The following is a 22,615-nucleotide window of genomic DNA, read 5'->3' as shown; positions in this document are numbered from 1 at the left end:
ATGGACATCGCATTCCCCAGGTCTTTTACATTTTTAGCTGAGCTCCTATTTATCCAGTGGTATCACAGCGACTGGCAACTGTAATATTAACAATTGCAGGTAATTGTTTTCAACAAATATCCCGAGGGACTGGATTTTTCCTGTAAAGTAAACTACCTGATTAGTTAAATAGCAACAACACCCTGTCAGTGTTAGTGTGGCTTTGTGCTCGGAGGTTAGGGGTTTTTGGAGACCTTAAAACCGGGTCTTACTCCTATTGAGGGTGCAGGACTATTGCTTTTCATAGCTGTCATGGTTACAAGGTTGCTGATTTCCAAGATTATTATGGAAATTGGGAGAGAGGGTTAGGAGTAAGCCTGGTTAAAATGTCAGAAATCCTGCTGTTCTTACCAAGCTTCACTAGCTATTTTTGAATTAATGCTCCTCAGATTGTGGCAAACCTTTAGTTAATTTCCAGGGTTTCAAGTAAGTTGATTTGGGCAAGTTTGCAACAATTTTCAGTAGTTTTTTTTTTTTAAGATTTTATTTATTTATTCATGAGAGACACACAGGCAGAGACTCAGGCAGAGGGAGAAGGAGGCTCCATGCACGAAGCCTGATGCGGGACTTGATCCCAGGTCTGCAGGATCACACCCTGGGCTGAAGGCGACGCTAAACCGCTGAGCCACCTGGGCTGCCCAGCTTACTCTCTTATTTATCTATCTATCTATCTATCTATCTATCTATCTATCTATCTATCTATCTATTTATGATAGTCACAGAGAGAGAGAGAGAGAGAGAGAGGCAGAGACACAGGCAGAGGGAGAAGCAGGCTCCATGCACCGGGAGCCCGATGTGGGATTCGATCCCAGGTCTCCAGGATTGCGCCCTGGGCCAAAGGCAGGCGCCAAACCGCTGCGCCACCCAGGGATCCCCACCAGCTTACTCTCTTTGAAAAGAATCCTCTTCATATCTTTTTTTATGGAGTGTCAGGAAGGAAATGAAAGGAGGTAAATGCACATAGTCTGTCATCTTTACCCAGAAGTCTACAGCTTTTTTTTTTTTTTTAAGTTTGAAAACCACTGCTATGTTTTATGAGGTGGTTACTTACATTTCAATTATCATTTTTTTTAGAAGATTGTATTAATTTATTCATGAGAGACACAGAGAGAGAAGCAGAGAAATAGGCAAAGGGAGAAGCAGGCTCCCTGCAGGGAGCCCAGTGAGGGACTTGATCCCAGGACCCAGGGATCGCACCCTGAGCCAAAGGCAGATACTCAACTGCTGAGCCACCCAGGTGCTCCCTCAATTACTATTTTTAAGTAAAAATGTATTATTTAGTTAGTCTAGAGAGAAAGAGGGAATAAGCATGCATGAGTGGGGGAAGGGGCAGAGGGAATCTTTTTTTTTTTTTTTTTTTTACAATTTTATTTATTTATTCATGAGAGACACAGAGAGATTGGGGCAGACATAGCAGATGGAGAAGCAGGCTCCCTGTAGGGAGCCCAATGCGGATTCTGGACTTAGTCCCAGGACCCCAGGATCACAACCTGAGCTAAAGGCAGACTGTCAACCACTGAGCCACCCAGGTGCCCCAGAGAGAGAGAGTCTATTTCATAGACTACCTGCTGGGTCCAGAGCCCTACTGGGGGCTTGATCTCATGACCATGCATTCATGGCTTGACCTGAGCCAAAACTAAGACTTGGATGCTTAACCAAATGTGACATGCAGGTGCCCTTATTTCAGTTACCACCTTATAGTTACTTGCATTGACTTGGAAAATAAATGTGTGGGTTGGGACCAGAGCCAGTTTTACTCACTTGTGATTTTCAAGGGCCTGCAGCAGACACAATGATTTGTTGATATGGTCATATGATTTTGTGAAATTTTTCAGGGCAAGATTTTTTTTTTCCTAAAGAGTCCTTCCCCCATATTTTTAAGTCAGGCCCCACAAAATTTGGACTCAACCTAAATGGGATAAAAGACCCATGTACATGTACACACTTTCATTGATTTTATTGATTGTAGTGTTATCTAGAACAGTAGTACTCAAACTTTATTTTATTTTTTAATATTTATTATTTATGATAGACATAGAGAGAGAGAGAGGCAGAGACACAGGAGGAGGGAGAAGCAGGCTCCATGCCAAGAGCCCGACGCGGGACTCGATCCCGGGACTCCAGGATCACACCCTGGGCCAAAGGCAGGCGCCAAACCACTGAGCCACCCAGGGATCCCCAAAACAGTAGTACTCAAACTTTAATATGTCTATAAGTCACCAATTAATCTTTTAAAATTGTAGTATGTTTCAGTATTTCTGGGATGGGTCAAATACTGTGCATTCTAACAATCTTCTGTGTGTTGCTGATTTTGTTTGCCCATGAACACATTTTAAATAAGGATCACCTTTGCTTTAACACTAAGAGAATTTTGAACACAAAACTTTGGTTTGAAGGAGTACAATCCTTCTTTCCTGAACTTGAAATATTGGGGAAGTTAAAGACAGGGACAGCTCAGAGGCAACCAATAATCTCCAGATTTCATTCTTTTTCAGTGGTTTCCTGCATCCTATCCTCAAAATTAAACAGGAAAAACTTCCCTTCTCTTTCACTTCATACTTTGAGTAGCCTCCATCATGGGGCAAACCTGAAAGATCTTAATCCCTCTCCCTGCTTCCTGACTTCCTTGGTTGGAGTTCCTTAATGTTCAAACACAAGGTCTCACTTAGCTCACTTTTCTCATATGACTTCCTGATTTGCCTCAAATTCTGATGGTTCTGAGAAGACGAAAACTGGTGAGAGATGTAACAAGGGTCTCACCCATTCCTGCTTTGTTCACTTCATTTTTCCCACACATCAACGCCTAATGTCAAGTCATTAGTCATTGAAATTCCACGAAGGTGCATGTTTCTGTCTTTTGCCCTAGAGTGCGTGTAAGCATTTTCTTATTGTATCTCCTCTCAGTTCCTCATCAGGGCCTCCTGCTTCTAATAACAGATCTTTTTACAAAGGACAATTTTCCTATTCAGCAGGTAAAGCTATATTAGAGTACTAATGGAATTAATATTTGAAGATAATTTGTGATCTGTTTTAATTAAAGGTAAGAGCTTTGTGTGGTGGTTAAATCAGAGAAAGAAGCTGTTACCTCTAGTGTCTAAAATGGTAAATGAGAATCAGAAGTCACTTGATACATAGAAGAGACCTACTCTTTGAAAAATACAGTAAGCTACACACACACACACACACAAATTCACTCTTTACAATACTTTTACATTGGATTACTGAATACCTATCTGATGAGATAATATTTTAAAGCTACACTAATAAAAGTTGGTTGGGGAAGCAATTAGTTTCCCTTTATTTTCTAGGATCTTACGTGGTTCATTCACTCATTGTGTTAGCTTCTGGAATTGGAGTATAATGAAGGAAAACTTTTAATGTGATCTACTGATTCTTCATTAAATGAAATTATCTTACAGAAATATTTCCTTTTTTCTTTGTTTTTAGGTTGGCGTTGTAAACGGTATGGTCACCGAACAGGCGACAAAGAATGTCCTTTTTTTATCAAAGGCAACCAAAAGTTAGAGCAGTTCAGAGTAGTAAGTAGAACCCCACCTTGTCAATTTACATTTTTTAGAAATAGTGAATATTAATGAAACAGGCTGTAGTCAGTGAACTGGAAGTTTGCATAAAATATATTCCCAGAAGTTTTTTGGTCAGAGTATCTGTGTTGACTACATCTCTTATTAAATTACATTTATTGGGATCCCTGGGTGGCTCAGCAGTTGAGCGCCTGCCTTAAGCCTAGGGCATGATCCTGGAGTCCCGGGATCGAGTCCTACATTGGGCTCCCTGCATGGGGCCTACCTCTCCCTCTGCATGTGTCTCTGCCTCTCTCTCTCTGTGTCTCTTGTGAATAAATAAATAAAATCCTTAAAAAAATTACATTTATGTGACAGATTAGTTAACAAAACCCAACTTTTTATTAAAGTGTTATTTGCTTTTACCTTGGGAATAATGATTCTTTTTCTAAAGCAGATCGTTATTTATTCAGTCATTTGTTTTAACTTATATAAAAAAATCATGTTTTATGACTAAAATTAGAGTTTTAGTTTCCCAGCCTTTAAAGACCAGATGTCTTTATTTTTTTTTGACCAGATGTCTTTAAATTAGAAGCTAGAAGTGTGTATATAAATTATATATGCACTTTAAAAAAAAGGATTTTATTTATATATTTGACAGAGAAAGAGCACAAGGGGAGCAGCAGAGGGAGAGTGAGAAGCAGACTCCCTGCTGAGGATATGGGGCTCGATCCCAGAACCCTGGGATCATGACCTGAGCAGAAGGCAGACACTTAACCAACTGAGCACCCAGACACCCTGACCACTTTTTCTTCTTAATACTATCTCTTGGTCATCTCTCCAAACAGAACAAAGAAAACTACCTCGATATTTCTACCTTGAAAAGTATTTCATGTTTCTGCCATGGTATATGTTCTTATAAAGGATATTTAAATTGTAATCTATATTTTTCTAATCAGAAAATCCTTTGTTACAGCTTCAGTGGGTTTGCAGCGAAAGTAACTCCTAGGAAGGATTATAAATTTATTTATTTATTTATTTATTTATTTATTTATTTATTTATTTATTTATATTTTATTTTATTTTAGAATGTGTTAAATATAAAATTACACCAAACTGCTTTCAGTGAAATATGAATTTTTATTTAGCTGATAGTCCATGGAGCCTAACACAACTGTAACCTTTTGTCATCCTCAAGGCACATGAAGATCCCATGTATGACATCATCCGAGAGAACAAAAGACACGAAAAGGATTTAAGGTAAGATGGTTCTAATGATACCAATACCCTCTTTCTTTTTTTTAAAATTTTTATTTATTTATGATAGTCACAGAGAGAGAGAGAGAGGCAGAGACACAGGCAGAGGAAGAAGCAGGCTCCATGCACCGGGAGCCTGATGTGGGATTCGATCCGGGGTCTCCAGGATCGCGCCCTGGGCCAAAGGCAGGCGCCAAACCGCTGCGCCACCCAGGGATCCCCCAATACCCTCTTAAGGTCTGAAATTATATAAAGTTGGAAACACCCATTCTAGTATTAGATGAGTGGTTTGGTAACTGAGGTGCTTTAGCTGTGAAATATTTGGAAGGCAGGAGTAATCACAGAAAGGCCAGTGGGTGGGGAATGGGCAGGCCAGCCTTGTTCTACTTGGGTTAGCTTAAAGCAGTGGGCTTGGCTGCTCCTGCTCACACCACTGCTGGATGCTGACTTAGTTTCAGTGTCTGAGCTATTAAAAATTCGCTTTAGACAAGAATAAAAGATAAAAGATAAGGTGAATAAAGAGGAGGGTTGGTTCTTCTCAAACTGGTTACATGGAATTCTAAGTGTTAAGGAGATAGATTACCTAGTGTGACCTTGAGCAGCTGTGGGTGGGAGGGTGGGGTGTGATGAAGGAAGGTAGGAACGTGTTCGAAATTCTGTACTAAGGACTGGAGAAACATGCAGAAGAATTTAGGATGATGAAGAGACTACAGAGTGACTTGTACACTGGTTACCGTCACGTCAGAGAGGCATGGGTGTGAACAAGAATGGGGAAGACATGCACAAATAAAAGTGAATACTGTCTTCAGTAAGGTGGTTACTCGTGATTTTTTTTTTTTTTTTTTTTTTTTTACTCTCGCTGCTGCTCTTATATCGTTTTTATCTACGTTTCTTTTCAGAGTTAAATATGGTTTTGGTTAATCTTCTCTGTGTAGGATACAGCAGTTGAAACAGTTACTGGAGGATTCTACCTCTGAGGAAGATGGGAGCAGCTCCAGTTCCTCAGCATGCAAAGAGAAACACAAGAAAAAGAAGAAAGAAAAACATAAGAAAAGGAAGAAAGACAAGAAGAAGAAGAAGAAGAAGAAACGAAAACATAAGTCTTCCAAGTCGAATGAGAGTTCAGACTCGGATTGATGAGGACTTGACTGGTTCAGCATTGTCTCCCCACAGATCAGACACTGTGGCCAAAGACCAGAGGCCATGGCGGAGGCGGGGAGGACGAGGAGGGAGCCGCCAGAGAGCAGGGGATTGGACGTCACCCGTGTGAATCCTCACTTGCCTTCCAGCAAAGATGTGACCCCAGGAGGGTGAGTTGTACCTTCCTAGGTGCTGGCTCTGGACAGCAGCTGATCTCAGGCAGGAAAGCTTTGTTCAGTGCCCTCCTCCCGCTGAGCCCCAAGGTTTGTGATTCCTTGGAGGGGCCTCTGCCGGGGCAGCTGGACTGGGGATGAGCTCTGAGGAAGCTCCGGGTGCTGCCCCAGCCTCTCCCACCCCCCACCAGGGCACTACTTGGTTCCCAGAGACTTCAGGCTTGACTTTTCTCTGTTGTCCAGGATAATAAATTTCATTATTTTATTTATTTAAAAAATATTCTTTTATTTATTTTTGAATCATAATATACTTACATGGTCCAAATTTAAAAGGTATACAAGGTTTAATCAGGGAAAACCTTCCTCCTGTCTCCCCCAGCCACTAAGTTCCCTTCCCCAAGGGCTAATGTTACCAATTTCTTGTAAAGTCATCTGGAAATATTTATGTTTCAAATTTTTTTTCTCTCTTTTTAGTATAGTATAAATATATGCACCATTGTTTTTCATTTTTTAACCAAACAATATAAAGCATGTTGGGCCTTCCTATACTCAAAGACCCATATTCTTAAACCCCTGGTATGATTACTTGAGTTTTTTGTTTTTTGTGGGGTTTGAGGAGTGAAATACACTAATAACATTTAAAAATCATGTGTTTGACTTGCTTAGATCTTACTGCTATTTTCCCATGACTATTCCCATCACTTACTGCTATTTTCCCATGACTATTTTCAGAATAGTAGATTCAGAATACTTCTAAGGATATAGAGGTTACTGTGTTGGGCCAACTTCCCCCATCCCCAAGTTCATCTCATCCTCTTGGCTAAGTATAGCCCACCTGAGAACTTCTCTCTTTGTGCCACAGCTGAGGCAGCTCAGCAGCTTGGGGTGGTGCCCACAGCTAGGGGAGGGTGTCTGTTCCTCCCCTGAGCCAAAGTGGAGCCAGATCTTGCTCATAAGCAAGTGGTCCTCCTTCATCAGCGTCTGTTGTTACTTACATCATTCAGGTTCCCAGGAACACATTATTCTTACTTTTTTGCCACTTTCCCTGAGGACTCACCCCTCTTTTTTAGTATTTTAATTTTTTAAAAAATATTTCATTTATTTATTTGATAAATAAAGCATGCTTGCATTGGGGGAGGGACAGAGGGAAAGGGAGGAAGCAGACTCCCTGCTGAGTAGGGAGCCAGATGTGGGGCTCAGATCCCAGGACCCCAGGATTATGACCAGAGCTGAAGGCAGACACCTAACTGACTGAGCCACCCAGGTGCCCCAGATTCCCCTGTCTTTAAGGAATGAGTGATACAGGCCAGGTTGACTCCTTCTCCAGCTCTCTTCAGTAAGTGGCCCTAGTCTTGGCCTTATTTACAAAGTTTACCTGAGTAACACAATTGGCCCAGATTGGAATGGCCAGGATTTGTTATTTCTGAAAACTCTAAGGCCAGTTAATTCAGCCATGTCTTACACTTACCCTTGGCATCCTAGCTCAGCATGCAGCAGGAATTCACCCTCCAGGAATTTTCTTTCTCATGCAGGAAACCCATTCATGATAAACATATTCAGTTACAATAGGAGAGAATAATATCAATGATTCTTGAACTTATGGGGCAGCAAAATCACCTGGAGTGGTTGTTAAAACAGACTCCTGGGTCTTAACTCCTAGAATTTTAGAATTTCTGATTTGCTAGGTCTGGAGTGGACTGGAGAATTTGCAATTGTGACAAGTGTCCAAATGATACTGATACTAACTGTTGGTCTGGGGGCCAGACTTGCAGAACCACTGCTCTAAGTGTTAAACCTCTTCCTGAAGCCTCCTTCCTCTTCCTGTTGTAATCAGGATCTTGCCATCCACTGCATCCCTCCTTGCAAGTTAATTCCCGTCTCTACTCTCACTTCAGGTTTCTGGTCTAGTTTCCATGGTCCTTTGTTCGGTCTGTCATCCCTTGACCTGTAGTCCTTTTCTCCAGTTTACCCACAAGAACCTCAAACTAACCTCTTCTTCCTCTGCTCCAATTCCCAGACCACTGACCCTATAAAGCTGAACAAAGTTCCTCATCCTAAAATCTCTCCTTTCAGACCCAGTACTCTCCAGTCCTATATAGAAAAGGAAGAGAAGTCACCAGACCTCCTTTTACCAAGGTATCTATCTACCTGTCATTATGGTTGTAGTAGGCGCAATTATAAAATAGCCTCCAAGATTTTTTGCCCAAATCTGTAGAACTTGTTACTATAATGGATTTTATTCCCCTGATTAGATTATAATACATAGCTAACATATTCAAAGGCTGCAGGGATGTAAGGTGTGATCTTTTATGCCAGTTGAGATTATTCTACAGGACCATTGCAGCTCAGGAGCTCCCAGTGCAATTGGTGAAGGCCTTTGTTATTACTACATCACATCTGTACTTCTCTATGCATAATCATGCTTTCTTTGCCCCTTCTGAGATTTTATTCCCCATAGCACTCTCCACTCAATTTCCTGCACACAGATCTTCATGTCAGAGCCTGACCTTAAGGGTGGTCTTCTCACGTTTCTGACCTACAAACCTATGAGATAATAAATGGGCATTGTTTCTATCTTTTCACTTTTTAAAAAATTCAGTTTTTTTTTTACAGCTGTTTTACATTCACAGTATAATTAAGCAGAAACTACGGAGATTTACCATGTATTTTGTCCCCACATACCCACAACCCCCCTCTCTTATATCAACACCAGAATGGTACACTTATTACAGTAGATATCCTACATGGCACATCGTCCTACCTCCCACAGAGGTTTCTGCTGTGGTTGTTATGATTTTCCAAGTCCACCTGTCTGCAATTTTCAGGTTAGGGATTTTGCTGTGACCTCAGTTCTTTGACAAATTTAGGAAGATTTGATAATTTTTAGTTCTGCTTTTACTTTTACTTCTTAGGACAGAGTGAAGACTTACTTCCTTATGTGCCAGTCCAGAAATCAGAAGTTGATGGATATGGTTTTAAGTCAATACATTTGTGGAAATTAGTGACTGCCCCACATGTCTAGAAACTTCTTTAGGGCAAAGACCACCATCTTTCTTGTTTCATGTTTTAGTCTCAGCTTCCTTTTTTTTTTTTTGTTTTTTTTTAAAGATCTTATTTATTCATGAGAGACAGAGAGAGGCAGAGACACAGGCAGAGGGAGAAGCAGGCTCCATGCAGGGAGCCCGACGCGGGGACTTGATCCTGGGTCTCCAGAATCACACCCTGGGCTGAAGGCGGCACTAAACCACTGAGCCACCCGGGCTGCCCTAGTCTCAGCTTCTTTTTTTTTAGTCACTCATAGTGGTGTTCAATGCAAATTTATTAGAAGTACAGTTACATTCTCCAGTTGAAACCTGATATGGAAATTGTAATAGATTCTGTGTTGTGCCACTAGTATCTGCCTCTTAATTCCCACCCTGACTTTAGGACTAAAGTGTTTACTCTCCCACCTGCTGGGATGGTTAACAACTGACAAGTTGCAACTGACTTCCCCTTTCCAGGGATCTTTCTTGAAGAGAGTCACAGTACCCAAGGTCATGCCTCCTTTCTAGGAGCATCCTGCATCAGTGACTGGTCAGTGCAGGGGTGTAAGTATGGCTTCTTACTCTTGTTGAGATAGCTCTGCAGCATCATTGCAGCTCAGGAGCTCCCAGTGCGATTGGGCAAGGTCTTTGTTGTTACTGCATCACATCCATATTTCTTCTCTTTGCATAATCATGCTTTCTTTGCCCCTTCAGAGAGTTTGTTCCCCATAGCACTCTCCACTAAATTTGCTGCACACAAATCTTCATGTCAGAGTTTAACCCTAAGGAACTCAGTGTGTCATGAGGTCCAATAACCACTTGGGAAAATGAAAAGGAAGGTGTTGTCAGGATGTACCCTTCATTTTGGACTTTGTTTACAAGACTTACTCTTGACTCCTCATCTAACCTCTAGAATAAAGGTAAGACTTTGGGAGGGGTTACAAAGCAGGCAAAGTGTTGACTGGACCATCCTCCTCTTTTTATGCTTGCTCTTCCATATACCAGTATTACAGTCTTCCCCACCTTCTTCAGTCCAACGTCTTCCCAGTAGCCAGAGAGCCCAAGTTATGGTCCATTTAAGTGCCTTAGTTCACCAACACTTGAAACTATTTCACAGGTGTCAAAAAAGTGATGAGATTCAACTCATACTAACACATTAATGAAAAACCACACTTTTAACTTCTCGTGGGGATTTATAGGTAAATGAATCAGATTGTTGGGGGGGAGTCAGAGTAATGGAATGCCTTCCTGGCTCCCAGATAAGCAAGAAGTTGGATTATATGGATCCAAATCTTCCTTATTATTCAGTTACTCCAGCCAGTGCATTCCTAACTCAGCCTCCCCATTTCAGTTATGTTCTGGACTTGGAATGATGGTGGGAACACTCACAAGACTAAAACTGTTCATCTAAATTGACAATAAGCCATTCATTTACAAATATTTGAGTGCTGTGATGTCTAACTAGTCCATGGAGGTACTATAGAGGTAAGGAATACAGGATATCAGGGGTGAAAACTCTCTCATGTAACTCTCCCATGTGGGCATATCACAAACTATGAAAGTGAAAATGCAGGTGTTACTAAACAACAGAAAAGTCCCATACTCTAGCCATGGATGGGGATGGGCGTCACAGATATTTTCTTAGAGTATCTACGTAATATTTTAGGTAGGGGTTAGGAGGGAGGTAAGTCACAAACCTTGTAAGACCAGCTTTAGAAACCGTATTATCTTTTGCTTGCCTTTTTGCATCTCATGCAGTGTTACTGCTTTGTACCATTTCCTTAACCCATCTTGAGAGTTAATTTTGTTAATTAATTTTGTTACCATAGAAGTTAAAAATAGTTTAAAAACATCAATATATAGTAAACAAATAGAATTAACTCATCACTGGGCAACTCAGAGGGTCAGAGTTGACCCATTCATATGCATCACAATATTCGTAGAATCGCCCAGCGTGTCCTTCTAGGAGGCAACGCTAGCCTTTCTACATCTGCCCTCTTACAAATACCCTTAGGACAGCCTTCATCCACATAGAAACATTTTAGCACTAGTCACAGACTTAACCTGTGCCACTTATTTGGGAAAAGACTGGTTCCACAAATTGACCATATAGGTGGTAGGCTCTGAGTATAAGGAACTCTTATTACTTGCCTAAAGTTTCCCTTGTTTCTGAGTGTATGCTGGAAGTCAGTAACATACTACAACCCACCAATGGATATACTGATCAGTGAAAATACTATAAAGAAAATAAGGTCAGTCTCTATCTCCAGGGTAGTTGCTGTTTATGGCAAATCCTTCATCTATTTATTCTGTCCTCAACTCCACCATCCTTTTCCCCATATTTAAAGGTCCCTGGAGATTACAAGACAGCAATACACACGGCAGAAGTATTCATGAATGACCCAGCTTCACTGTTGGTGTTATCAGTGATGTGGCCAATTATGAGAGGGGAAGAAAATGCTTGAGAATCCCACACATATGCAATTCAATTTATTTGCTGTTTTATTTAATTCCAAAGACTTTATAATGTCACGTTTTCTTTTTGTTGGTATGATCGCTTTCTTAATTTAAATCTAAACCATCATGATGATGCACCACTTATTTAGCTCTTCTATATAACTGGAACACAGCAATCTGTTTCCTATGAAATAACAATAAAAGAATTCCTTAAATTAGATGTATAACAAACTCAAGATATCTTATGCAGAGAATCATTACTAATATCTTTAGTTTTCATTTTTAGGATAAAGTTAAAGATCTTAACATTTTGCCTGGGAGTGATTATCAGGCTTTCCTTCATGACCACTGCAAGGCAGGATGGCCTGGAAAGGGCCAGTCACCACTTGCGCCCTGACACTCCAGGCCTAGGGGCTGAAGGTGTGGCAAGGATACTCAACACCAAGACTCAGTGTGAAGAGAAACCTGTCATGCTACTAGCTCCTTAAGGGAGACCCTGAACTTCCAGTACCTAGCTCTCCCAGTTCTACACTTGGACACTTGGATAAGCCACTTGGATAACTTACATAATCCCATATAACCCACAACAGACCACCATCAACAGCACTGGGAATTAAATGTGGAAAACCACCATAAAAAACACTCCACAGAACTGAAAGGCTTTGGCTCCAATCTACTAGTAAGCGAGGATCTATAGAAACAGGTCTAAAAAAAAGAAAGAAAAAAAAAAAAAGAACAGGTCTATTACCCAATCAGACTGCTGCCATTTTTTACTGCCCACAAGCAATGCTAGTTTTGGAGGGCAGACTATTCACTGAATAGGAAACCCCAAACAAAGTCCTAAAAGCCAATCATGAGAAATCCAAATTGGACACAGATACCAACCTCTGTACCTGCTATTTCCTAAACTTTACAGCATCTGCCTCGAATCTGTTTGAAACTTTGTAAGGTACCTTGGTTTTCCACCTCTCACAGTTACCTGAGGGAAGAAGTGATTCATATAGTAAATAACCCAAGTTGCTTAAAAAACCAAAGGAAAAAACAAATACATCCTTCATGAAAAATCTATTGTTCAAGATACTATTCTTTATCATTCTACAGTCCTTGGCAGGAAAATCATCACATGATTTGAAAAACAAAATAATAGACACAATCTAGAGAATTTGGCCTGAAAATTACCATCTTAACTGTATAACCAAGAGTAAATTAAAGTTATCTTCTTCACAGGGCTGTGATAGGATGGGGAAAACTGATTTCTACACACTGATGGGAAATGACAGCAGACCAAATGAGACTTTGAGAAGACTAAAGGTAAGATGGACAGTGTTTTGGTTTAGGAGCTAAGATTGGAACTTCAATCTCCTCAGGGGGCCCCTTATGCAGCCCATTCATCACTTGCTTACTTCCCTTTATTTTTGCACCCCAGATATAATCATCCTCCAGGCTCTACTCTGGGTCCTTCCCACTCCTTGAGCCCCTTCCCTAATCATAGGGTGGTCCAAACTCAAGCTTCAACCAGGTCTGCAGGACCTGCTAGTCCAGTCCTCCCACCAACAACCACACAGTAAAGCAAAACAACTCCCCTTCCCAAGTTTACTTTTCCAAGAATGTTATTACCATTTTCTCCTGGTATTCATGTTCAAACCCCAGGTTTTTTTTTTTTCTTAAAGAATCAGTTTCATTGATGGATTCTCTGAGAATGTAGATATTTTAATTCCCATCAGAGTTAGGATCCTCATCACTTTATATCTAATGTTCAACTAAACTGACTTTAGTTTTTTTTTTTTTAAGATTTATTTATTTATTCATGAGAGACAGGCAAGGAGAACGAGAGGCAGAGACACAGGCAAAGGGAGAAGCAGGCTCCATGCAGGGAGCCCGACATGGGACTCGATCCCGGGTCTCCAGGATCACACCCTGGGCTGAAGGTGGCACTAAATCGCTGAGCCACCAGGACTCCCCCCTAAACTGACTTTATATAGAAGTTTCAGCCATACAGCTACACTTCAGTCTTCTCCTATACAGTCCCACCAGGTGAAGATGCATAGAGCACATTTCTTCCTGTCTTTTCTCTGTTCAGTTTGCTTTTGGCACCCCCTATATTGCCTACAGGACAAAATCTAAAAAGGAAATTACTTTTTAAAAGATTTTTAAAAAAATTTTATTTATGATAGGCACACAGTGAGAGAGAGAGGCAGAGACACAGGCAGAGGGAGAAGCAGGCTCCATGCACCGGGAGCCCAACGTGGGATTCGATTCCGGGTCTCCAGGATCGCTCCCTGGGCCAAAGGCAGGCGCTAAACTGCTGTGCCACCCAGGGATCCCTTTTTAAAACATTTTATTTAAGATTTTTAAAGATTGTATTTATTCATGAGAGGCAGAGACAGGGAGAGGGAGAAGCAGAGTCCCTGCAGGGAGCGTGATGCAGGACTTAATCCCACGACCCCAGGATCACGCCCTGAGTCAAAGGCAGATGCTCAGCCACTGAGCCACTCAGGTGCCCCAAAATATCTACTATTTTAGCACCACTTTCCCAACTCCTCACAGTTCTCCCCCTGGCTGGCTGTTCTCAGGCTCAATCCCTGGAACATACTTGACCTGGCCTGGCTGTCCATTTGAGCTCCAGTTATGGTCTCCATTCTCACTCCAAAGAACAGCCCCCAAATTTGTATCAAAACTCACCACCTCTACATGGGACTGCCCATTCTTAGCAACTCCACCTAGATCTATGTCCATCACTCTTTTCTCTCTCTGCCTCTGTCCTTTCCCACCACCCAGGTCTGCATCATCTCCTATAGCTCTTTGTTGCAAATTACAATTCCTAGAATGCAGGACTTCAAACTTGGGATCTCTGCCAATCCTACAAACATGGGCACCTACAGTTGTTTAAGAACATACTTTCAGTAGCACCTGGGTGGCTCAGTGGTTGTGTGCCTGCCTTTGGCTCAGGGCATGATCCCAGAGTCCTTGGATCGAGTCCCACATCAGGCTCTCCTTGGGGAGCCTCCTCCTCCCTCTGCCTGTGTCTCTGCCTCTCTGTCTCTCTCATTAATAAATAAGATCTTAAAAAAAATACTTTCAAAATGGAGAAACACTATTGATCTATGGCTGCCTTTGCATCCAGGACCCAGTATGGAACAAACACAGACACCAAATAGGATGAGCCCGTTAGTCACTTACGTTCCCAGGACTTATGAGAGGCTCTCTTGGACTCCAACCCCTTCTGCATGGCCGTGGTACATTCCCCTCGGAACCGGCCATCCTGTCCCGTCACTTTGCACACTACAGGGATGCTCTCATATTCTCCATGCTTTAACCTGTTCTTATTTCTGGTGGGCCACACAAGAAGTTGGGAAGGGAGACAGCACTCGGGTGGCATCTGGATGATCCTGCCGGCCTTGTGATAAATCTGTCCTTTTGAAGAGGCCATAGGGCCCAGTGGACTAACTTCTGCAAAGAGGCAGTCTAGCTCCTCCATTTCACCTTCAGCTTCCTCTTCGAAGTCACAGTCTTCTGAATCCTTAAGAAGTACAGTGTTTGAGGCAGCATTTTTCCTCACTAAATAGCCTGTGCTCCCACTTGAGAAGTTGCTCAGGGATGTCTGCTTGATGCTGGTCACAGACTTTTGAATATCTGCACACTTCTTGAAGTTCTCGTGCTCCTCCTCCTCAGTCTCATCCTTCCTGGTCATTTCTTTATCTGTGTTCAGTTCCCCAGTCCTGATGGTCTTTCCCTGTGAGCCCTCAGTTTTGCAGGCTGGTGAGGACTCCTCATCTTTGGAAGGCATTTGCTCAGGGGATTTCTCCAGCTCTGCATCCTGACACCAGCTGCCATCACACTGAATCCCCGCATCTACTCCCTTGCTGTTCATCTGGGCCAACCAGGCGGGGTTAGGAACATACTTGGGGAAGCTGTCCCTCACCACCACCTCATCCAATTCCCCACACCTGACTGCCCCTTCCTCTGTTGTCTTTCTGCTTTCTGGTGATGACTCAGGAGATTGTTCGTGTTCTGCATCCTGCCACTGGCTCATATCACACTGAATGCCTTCACTGACTTGGCTGAACTGGGCCAGAGAGGTAGGGGGAGGGACATAACTCTGAGGGCAGCTGTGCGTCTCTACCACTTCACCTTCATCCACTTTCACAAGGAGGCCATGGCGCCCACTGCCATCGTCTGGCATGCTCTCCCCAAAGCTAATGGGACTCTGGGATCTGGACTGTAGGCTCAGGTCCTCAATGGCCTTATTGCTGGAGCAGAACGGCCTTTCCTGCTGGAGCTGATTGCCATCTCCAGAAGACTGGCACAGACTGGAGTTTAGTGTATCCTGGATTTCATCTCTGTCTTTTGCTTCACCTGGAGAGGACAGGAATTGGGGAACAGCTGCACAGCCTTTTTCTTTTCCCAAGTTCATGTCCCTGATGGAACCTGACTTTACCACCTCATCATGTTTTACATCATGACACTGTTCTGACCAGATAGTGCTTTCTTCATCTTTACCTGTGATGCTGTCTGCACCCTCATGACGGTTATAGAGCTCACTTCTACTTTCACAAGGACTCTGTGAAATCCCACTATGCTGCACCAGGTTCTCTGGCATGGTCTTACCATAAGTTAGGTTATACAAACGGATAGTTTCCTTCAAAGTCTTCCAGAACTGTGTTACAGGGCATCCTTTGCTCTGTTCTGGCCTCGTTTTTGCCTTCTCAGGTATATAGTGTCCTTGAGGTGATATCCTGTACACGATGTTATGAGAAGGGCTCTCAGGATGTGGCTCCTTCTGGACAACAGAAAACAAAACCCTACCTGTTGCTTCAGTTTTGCCGGCTTTTGTGTCAATATTAGAAGTCAGGATACTGGTCACCCTATTACCTTCTGAGTGGGTGTCTTGTTTCTGAGTCATATTTTCAGCCTGATGAGGTTCAGTCTGAGTCTCTTTCGTATTTGTTTTCTGTCCATAGCCACTACACTGCCGGAACTGTGCTGTGTTACAAAACATAGGTCTTCGGTTAAATGCAGTGGGCAACGGGGACTGAGGGACGAGGAAGCCAGGATACTCACTGAGTACCACTGAATATGGAAAATACAGACTTCCGTTTCTGAAACCTAGGAGGAGAAGAACACAGCAGTTAGCCACTCTGTCTCTTGCAGCCAGTCACAACATTCAGCCAGTATGCAGCCATGTGGCCACACCACTTGTTAACATATGCAGTTTCTTCTATGCCAGTTGGTAGTTAACAGCCTCTACTTTCTCCCTGGAGATCCTCAGGATTCGACAAGGAAAGGGCAATGACCAGAATGGTGGGGCCTCCAGAACCTTCCTTCACCATTAAAGCAGGCAACTGAACTGATTAGTTGGTTACCAGGCCATCAGATAGTCAGCATATTATGAATCACTACTACTTAGTAGTATCTCTTTTTCAAAGAGACCAAGCACCTAGTAAGCGTAATTTGGGATTGTTGTGGCTGAGGAAAGAATAATTATGTCAGCTCTTATAGAGCAAAGAAGAACAAAAGTTCTTTGTACGTACAAGCCTTTGTAAACCTGTTCATTCAGCACTGTTCATTCACATACACACATCCCGCTTTTCCCATTTTCCTCTCTTTAGGGGTAAATAGTTCAATGATGCCAATAATGCCAGACACATTTCTTTCACACAAATTCATGTGGGGAAAGGGATTTGACTTTAAAAGGCAAATGAAGTTAAAACTTCTACTTAGTATATGAAAACAGTAATTATATTCAGATCAGTGTTCATCAGACAATTTACTGATGGCTGATCCTATGAACTCAGTTTCACTCTTTTTAAGACTACATCAAAATGTCTCTCGGACCTGGCCTAATGTATTTATACATAAAAGTATATGTTCTTTTTTCTTTATAGAAAGGGAACAGACAAGTCTCAGCTTGGAGTTCAACACTGTCTAAAGAGGTTAGAAGCCAATAGAAAGAAATTCATGATTCTGATAACTTCCCACCACAAAAGTTGTAGTATATCATACAATAGACCAAAATACCTTAATAGCAGATCCCTTCCACTAGCATCCACCACAGGACCCTATTCAACTACCCACTGCAAAAACATAAGTGTTTGAGTTATTTTGTCCCTCACTAATCAGCAAAATCTATGGCTACTCTTTGTAATACCTTTCTCCCTCTGCTAACATGCATAGGACTTTAAGTCATCTGCCATGTTTTTACCTCAGTAACTACTACTAGTAACTTCCTTGACCCATCTTTCTGATATTTAGAAGTCTGTAAACCATACTAGTTCCAGAATTCATTTATTTTCTTTCTTCCTTCCTTCCTCCCTCCTTCCCTCCTTTCTTTCTTTTATTTCTTTCCAATTTTTTTGGAAAGTAATCTCTACACCCAATGTGGGGCTCAAACTCATGACCCTGAGATCAAGAGTTGGATGCTCTACCAACTGAGCCAGCCAGGCACTCCCAGATTTGTCTTTTTGACCCAACTGTGACCCCTCACTCAAGAGACAGTATTTGAAGGGCTTGTCACTGCCAATCAGGAAATAAGGAACAATGATCCCACTCCTTAGGATACCAAAAGGCCCTCATTATCTGGTTTGTCACTGTATCATCACTCTCCCACTAAGCCTCTAAGGCTGTAGCTGTATGTGGGTTCCCCCACAGGCCAACTCCTCTTCACTTTTCTGGGACATCTTCCTTCATTACTTCTTCCACTGCTACCCAAACCTTTTCTAAGTGGAAATCTTGCCATTTGTGACAATACGTGGACCTTGAGAGTATTTTCCTAAGAGAAATAAGTTGAACAGAGAAACATAAATGCTACATCATCTCACTTCTATGTAAAATCTAGAAAAAATGAACTCAGAAACAGTAAACTAGTGGTTACCAGAGGCTGGGTGGTGGGGGAAATGAGGAAATATTGGCCAATGGCAAAAGAAAATTAACTCATCTTATTATACAAAGCAGGGTACTAAGGCAAGGAGAATTTAATATTGATTCAAAATCAGTGTATTTATAAAGCATGAATTTGGCCTTCTATTTCAATTATACAGCTATGTGTACTGCATGTCTAATATTAAAAGCAGGTAGAGCTTCTGATTTTGGATACCTAAGAAGTTTGTTTTTGTTTTTTGTTTTTTTACCTAAGAAGTTTGGAAGTCACTTACTCTGAACAAAGTAAAAAGCTCAACTGAAAAAAATCAAGAACTCTTCTCAGATCTTTCACAGCAGTAGGTTACAGGTGAAGTGCTACTCCCCATGTTGGAGAGATATGTGAAGCAGACAAGCCAAATTTACAGGAATATAAATCTAACATAAAAATTCCATAGGAACTAGTAGTAGGGTACGGAAACCTGAACTGTCACTGACGAACTGCAGGCTCATGGTGAACAAATCTGAGAGTTAAACTTCAAGGACCCATTTATAGGGAACCCTCCCCCTTACTTTGGTTTGAGTTTTATCTATACTAGCTCAACCAATTTCTTAGAGTAAATCTAGGAAAGAACTCTCACAGGAAGAGTGGGGAATAGAAACCATTGTGATATACACAAGAAGAACTCTATTCCTACCAATACTGGACCTTAGTACAAGCTAGTTAACCAGAGCCTAATTGATAACGGGGTAGGCAAACACTTAATCTCAAACCCATCCTAACCACCCTCCTCTACCACGGGAGGAGGAAGGTAAACTACTGTGTAAGTCCAAAGACACAATCTCACTAAAAGACACCTAACATCATAGTCCTTCAATAGCCAGAGGACTATGATCTCTGTCCTACCTCCACAACTTAACACGTCACTAAAGACCTATTTAGAACAGTTCCTTTTATCCAGTACAGAATGCCTGGTAATCAAGAAAATATTACAAAATATCCTAAAAGGCAAAACCTGTGTTGTCTGCAAAAACTTGGCTTTAAATATAAAGACAGGAATGAAAAGTAAATGCATGGAGAAAGATGTACTGTGCTAATGCGAATCAAAAGAAAGTGAACAAACTATTTTTTTCAGACAGAGCAGACTTCACAGCAAGAAAAGGGATCAGGGATAAAAGAGTGGCATTGCATAAAACCTCAATTCTTCACTGAAACGTAACAATCCCTAAAGTTTATGCCCTTAACAAAGGTGAAACTATGTGAGGCAAAAAGTGATAGAACTGCAAGGAGAAATGGAATGACCCACTATTACTGTTGGGAGACTTTAACACTCCTCTATCAGAACAGGACAGATGCAGTGGGTAAAAAAATGAATAAGGATGGTTGAACTAAACAGCACCCTTAACCAAATGGAAGTAACTGACATCCACAGACTACTTCATCAAACAGAATACACATATACCCACATGGAACATGTGCCAAGATATCTGTACGATGAGCCAGGAAACACCTTTAGAAATTAAAATGTATATTAATCATACAGCATCTACTCTTAGCCTACAACAGAATATAGCTGTAAAATCCCCAAATACTTTTGGATTAAATACACTACTAAAGTAACACTGAGTCAATACAGAAATCTCAGAAGAAATTTAAAAATATTTTGAACTAAATGAAATAGAACCTCTCAAAATGTGTTGGATGGCATGGAAGTGGTGCTTAGAGAAAAATTCACAAAACTAAAAAGATCTGAAAATCCATCATTTAGCCTCTAACTTAGGAAACTAACAAATGAAGTGCAAATTAAATCCAAGCATAAGAAAATTTAAAGCATACTTAGTGAAATCGACAACAGAAAATCAATAGAAAACAAAACAAAAGCTGGTTCACTGAAAAGATCAGTAACATTTATAAGCCTCCAGCCAGCTTATTGAGTAAAAAAAGGAAGACACAAATGATTAACATTAGAAATAAAAGAGGGTACATCACTACAAATCTTGTGGACAGTAAAAAGATGGAAAGAATACTATGAACTCTTATCACAGCTTTCAAAACCTACAAAAAATGGACCAATTCCTTGGAAGATAAACTAGACTCACAGAAGTAGAAATGGACATCTTTACAGATCTTTTTGTATTAAAGGAAGTGAATCAATTAACTGATAACCTTCCAGAACAGAAAGCACCAGGCCCAGAAAGGTTCACTGGTGAAGTCTACCAAACACTTAAGAAATTACAAATAAGGGCAGCCCAGGTGGCTCAGTGGTTCAGCGCCGCCTTCAGTCCAGGGCTGCATGGAGTCTGCTTCTCTCTCTGCCTCTCTCTCTCTCTGTGTCTCTCATGAATAAATAAATAAAATCTAAAAAAAAAAAAAATCTTAAAGAAATTACAAATAGATCAATGTCGAATAGGGAGCTCACACACAGACCCATATAAATATAATCAACCAATGTTTGACAAAGGAGCAAGGACGATACAATGGCGCAAAGATTGTTGTCTTTTCAACAAATTGTCCTGGAACAACCAGATGTACATGTACAAAAAGTGATCCTAGACACAAACTTTACAACAAACACCCTTCACAAAACGTAACTCAAAATGGACCACACACCTCTAAGTAAAAATACAGAAACTCTAAGACCTAAAGGGTAACACAAGAGAAAACTTAGATGTGCTTGGGTTTGGTAATTACTTAGACACAAAACCAGTGGCATACGTGATCCATGCAAGAATGAACTGATAAGCTCAACTTCATTAAAATGTAAAACTCAACAAAAGATACTAATACTGTCAAGTGAATAAAAAGTCACATATTGGGGGAAAATATTTATAAATACATACCTGATAAAGGACTGTTACCCAAAATATACAAAAAACACTTAAAACATTAAGAAAATAACCTGATTTAAAAAGAGACTAGAGACATTTGAGTCTCTAGTCAAATTGAGTCTCTAATCAGACTTTGAGACATTTATCTCAAAGAAAATACAAAGACAAATCTTACCAAGTAAACATGAAAACATGCTTCATATCATGTCATCAGGAAAATGGAAATTAAAGTAATGAGATACTATAGGAGTACTAGAATGGCTGAAATCCTGAACACTAACAATACTCAATGCTGGCGAGGATGTGCAGCAATAGGAACTCTGATTACTAGTGGAAATGCAAGATGGTACAAATGCAAAATGATATAGTGTGAAAGGAAGAAATTTTGGCACTTTCTTAACAAAACTAAACATATTCGTCCAGAACTTGGGAGAAACCAAGATATCCTTTAGTAGATGAGTGGATATATAAACATTATTCAGACAATGGAATATTATTTAGCAGTAAAAAAACAAAAGATATCGAGAAACAAAAAGATATAAGGAAACTCAAAATGTGTATTACTATGTAGAAGAAGCAAATCTGAAAAAAAGCATACTATAGGATTCCAATGATACAACTTTCTGGAACAGGCAAAGTTACAGAACCAGTAAAAGATAGATGGTTGCCAAGGGTTAGAGAGAATGGAGGCATGAATCGGTAAAGGACTTCTAGGGCAGTGAAATTATTCAATACAATATTATAATGGTGGGTAGGTATCTTTCATGATATATTTATCCAAAACCACAGAACATACAGCTCTAAGAGCACACCCTAATGTAAAATTTGGGTGAAATGTACCACTGCGGGTTCACTGATTGTAACAAATATACCACTCTAGTGAAGGATGTTGATAATGGGAGAGGCATGCTGGAGGCATATGGGAAATCTTTCTGCCTTCTGCTCCCTTTTGTTGTGAACCTAAAGTTGCTCTAAAAAATAAAGCCTACTAAATACAAGTAAAAATCCTTGAATATGCATAGAATATATATCCAGAAAGATACCCAAATCACTAGCCATATTTTCTGGTAGACTGAGAAAAGGGATAAGAGGGAAAGACTTCATTCTTTGTTGGTATACTGTTTTAATTTTTAGCCAATGCATTTGGTTACTTTTTCAATAAAAAAGTAATTTAAACCAGTTTCAACTAAAGAGATGTCATTATTCATAGAATAGTTCTGCCTCTCCTGAATAATTCCAAATCAAAATGACTAGGTACAAAATAAACCACAATAATCTGCCCTGTAGGGTTAAGACAGCCAGGATGCTGAGTCTACTTGCT

The 22,615-nt window shown here is 40.9% G+C and overlaps 2 protein-coding genes across 14 annotated transcripts in view; one reads left to right on the top strand and one right to left on the bottom strand.

The window, feature by feature from the left end:
* The window catches only part of LOC112935388 (retinitis pigmentosa 9 protein-like), a 32,749-nt gene that overhangs the window by 8,508 nt on the left and 1,626 nt on the right, over window positions 1-22,615 (top strand). Inside the window, exons 4-9 of one of the 4 annotated variants that reach the window (XR_012002749.1) lie at window positions 3,487-3,578; window positions 4,759-4,820; window positions 5,753-6,127; window positions 8,204-8,266; window positions 9,631-9,717; window positions 12,838-12,921. Coding sequence is in view for 1 of the 4 variants with exons in the window: in XM_072764699.1 (XP_072620800.1) it covers window positions 3,487-3,578; window positions 4,759-4,820; window positions 5,753-5,954 (356 nt within the window). In the remaining 3 variants the exon portion in view is untranslated. Of the gene's footprint in view, window positions 1-3,486; window positions 3,579-4,758; window positions 4,821-5,752; window positions 6,409-8,203; window positions 8,267-9,630; window positions 9,718-12,837; window positions 12,922-16,571; window positions 21,812-22,615 lie in introns of those variants that run through there. The other 3 variants (XR_012002750.1, XR_012002748.1, XM_072764699.1) reach the window with 3 other exon arrangements.
* LOC112935421 (uncharacterized) overlaps window positions 11,627-22,615 on the bottom strand; it is a 34,916-nt gene continuing 23,927 nt past the window's right edge. For 6 of the 10 annotated variants that reach the window (XM_072764686.1, XM_072764682.1, XM_072764685.1 and 3 more), the window contains 3 exons: window positions 14,791-16,716; window positions 12,496-12,589; window positions 11,627-11,794 (listed from right to left, as the gene is read on the bottom strand). In XM_072764686.1, the coding sequence (XP_072620787.1) occupies window positions 12,507-12,589; window positions 14,791-16,716 (2,009 nt within the window). In that variant the 3' untranslated portion in view covers window positions 11,627-11,794; window positions 12,496-12,506. The remainder of the gene's footprint in view (window positions 11,795-12,495; window positions 12,590-14,790; window positions 16,717-22,615) is intronic. The other 4 variants (XM_072764684.1, XM_072764688.1, XM_072764681.1 and 1 more) reach the window with 2 other exon arrangements.

The sequence above is a fragment of the Vulpes vulpes genome, chromosome 7 (genome assembly GCF_048418805.1).
Source record: "Vulpes vulpes isolate BD-2025 chromosome 7, VulVul3, whole genome shotgun sequence".
Classification (NCBI taxonomy): Eukaryota; Metazoa; Chordata; class Mammalia; order Carnivora; family Canidae; genus Vulpes; species Vulpes vulpes.
Note: the sequence above shows the minus strand (reverse complement) of the source record. Positions and strands in the feature narration are given on the sequence as shown.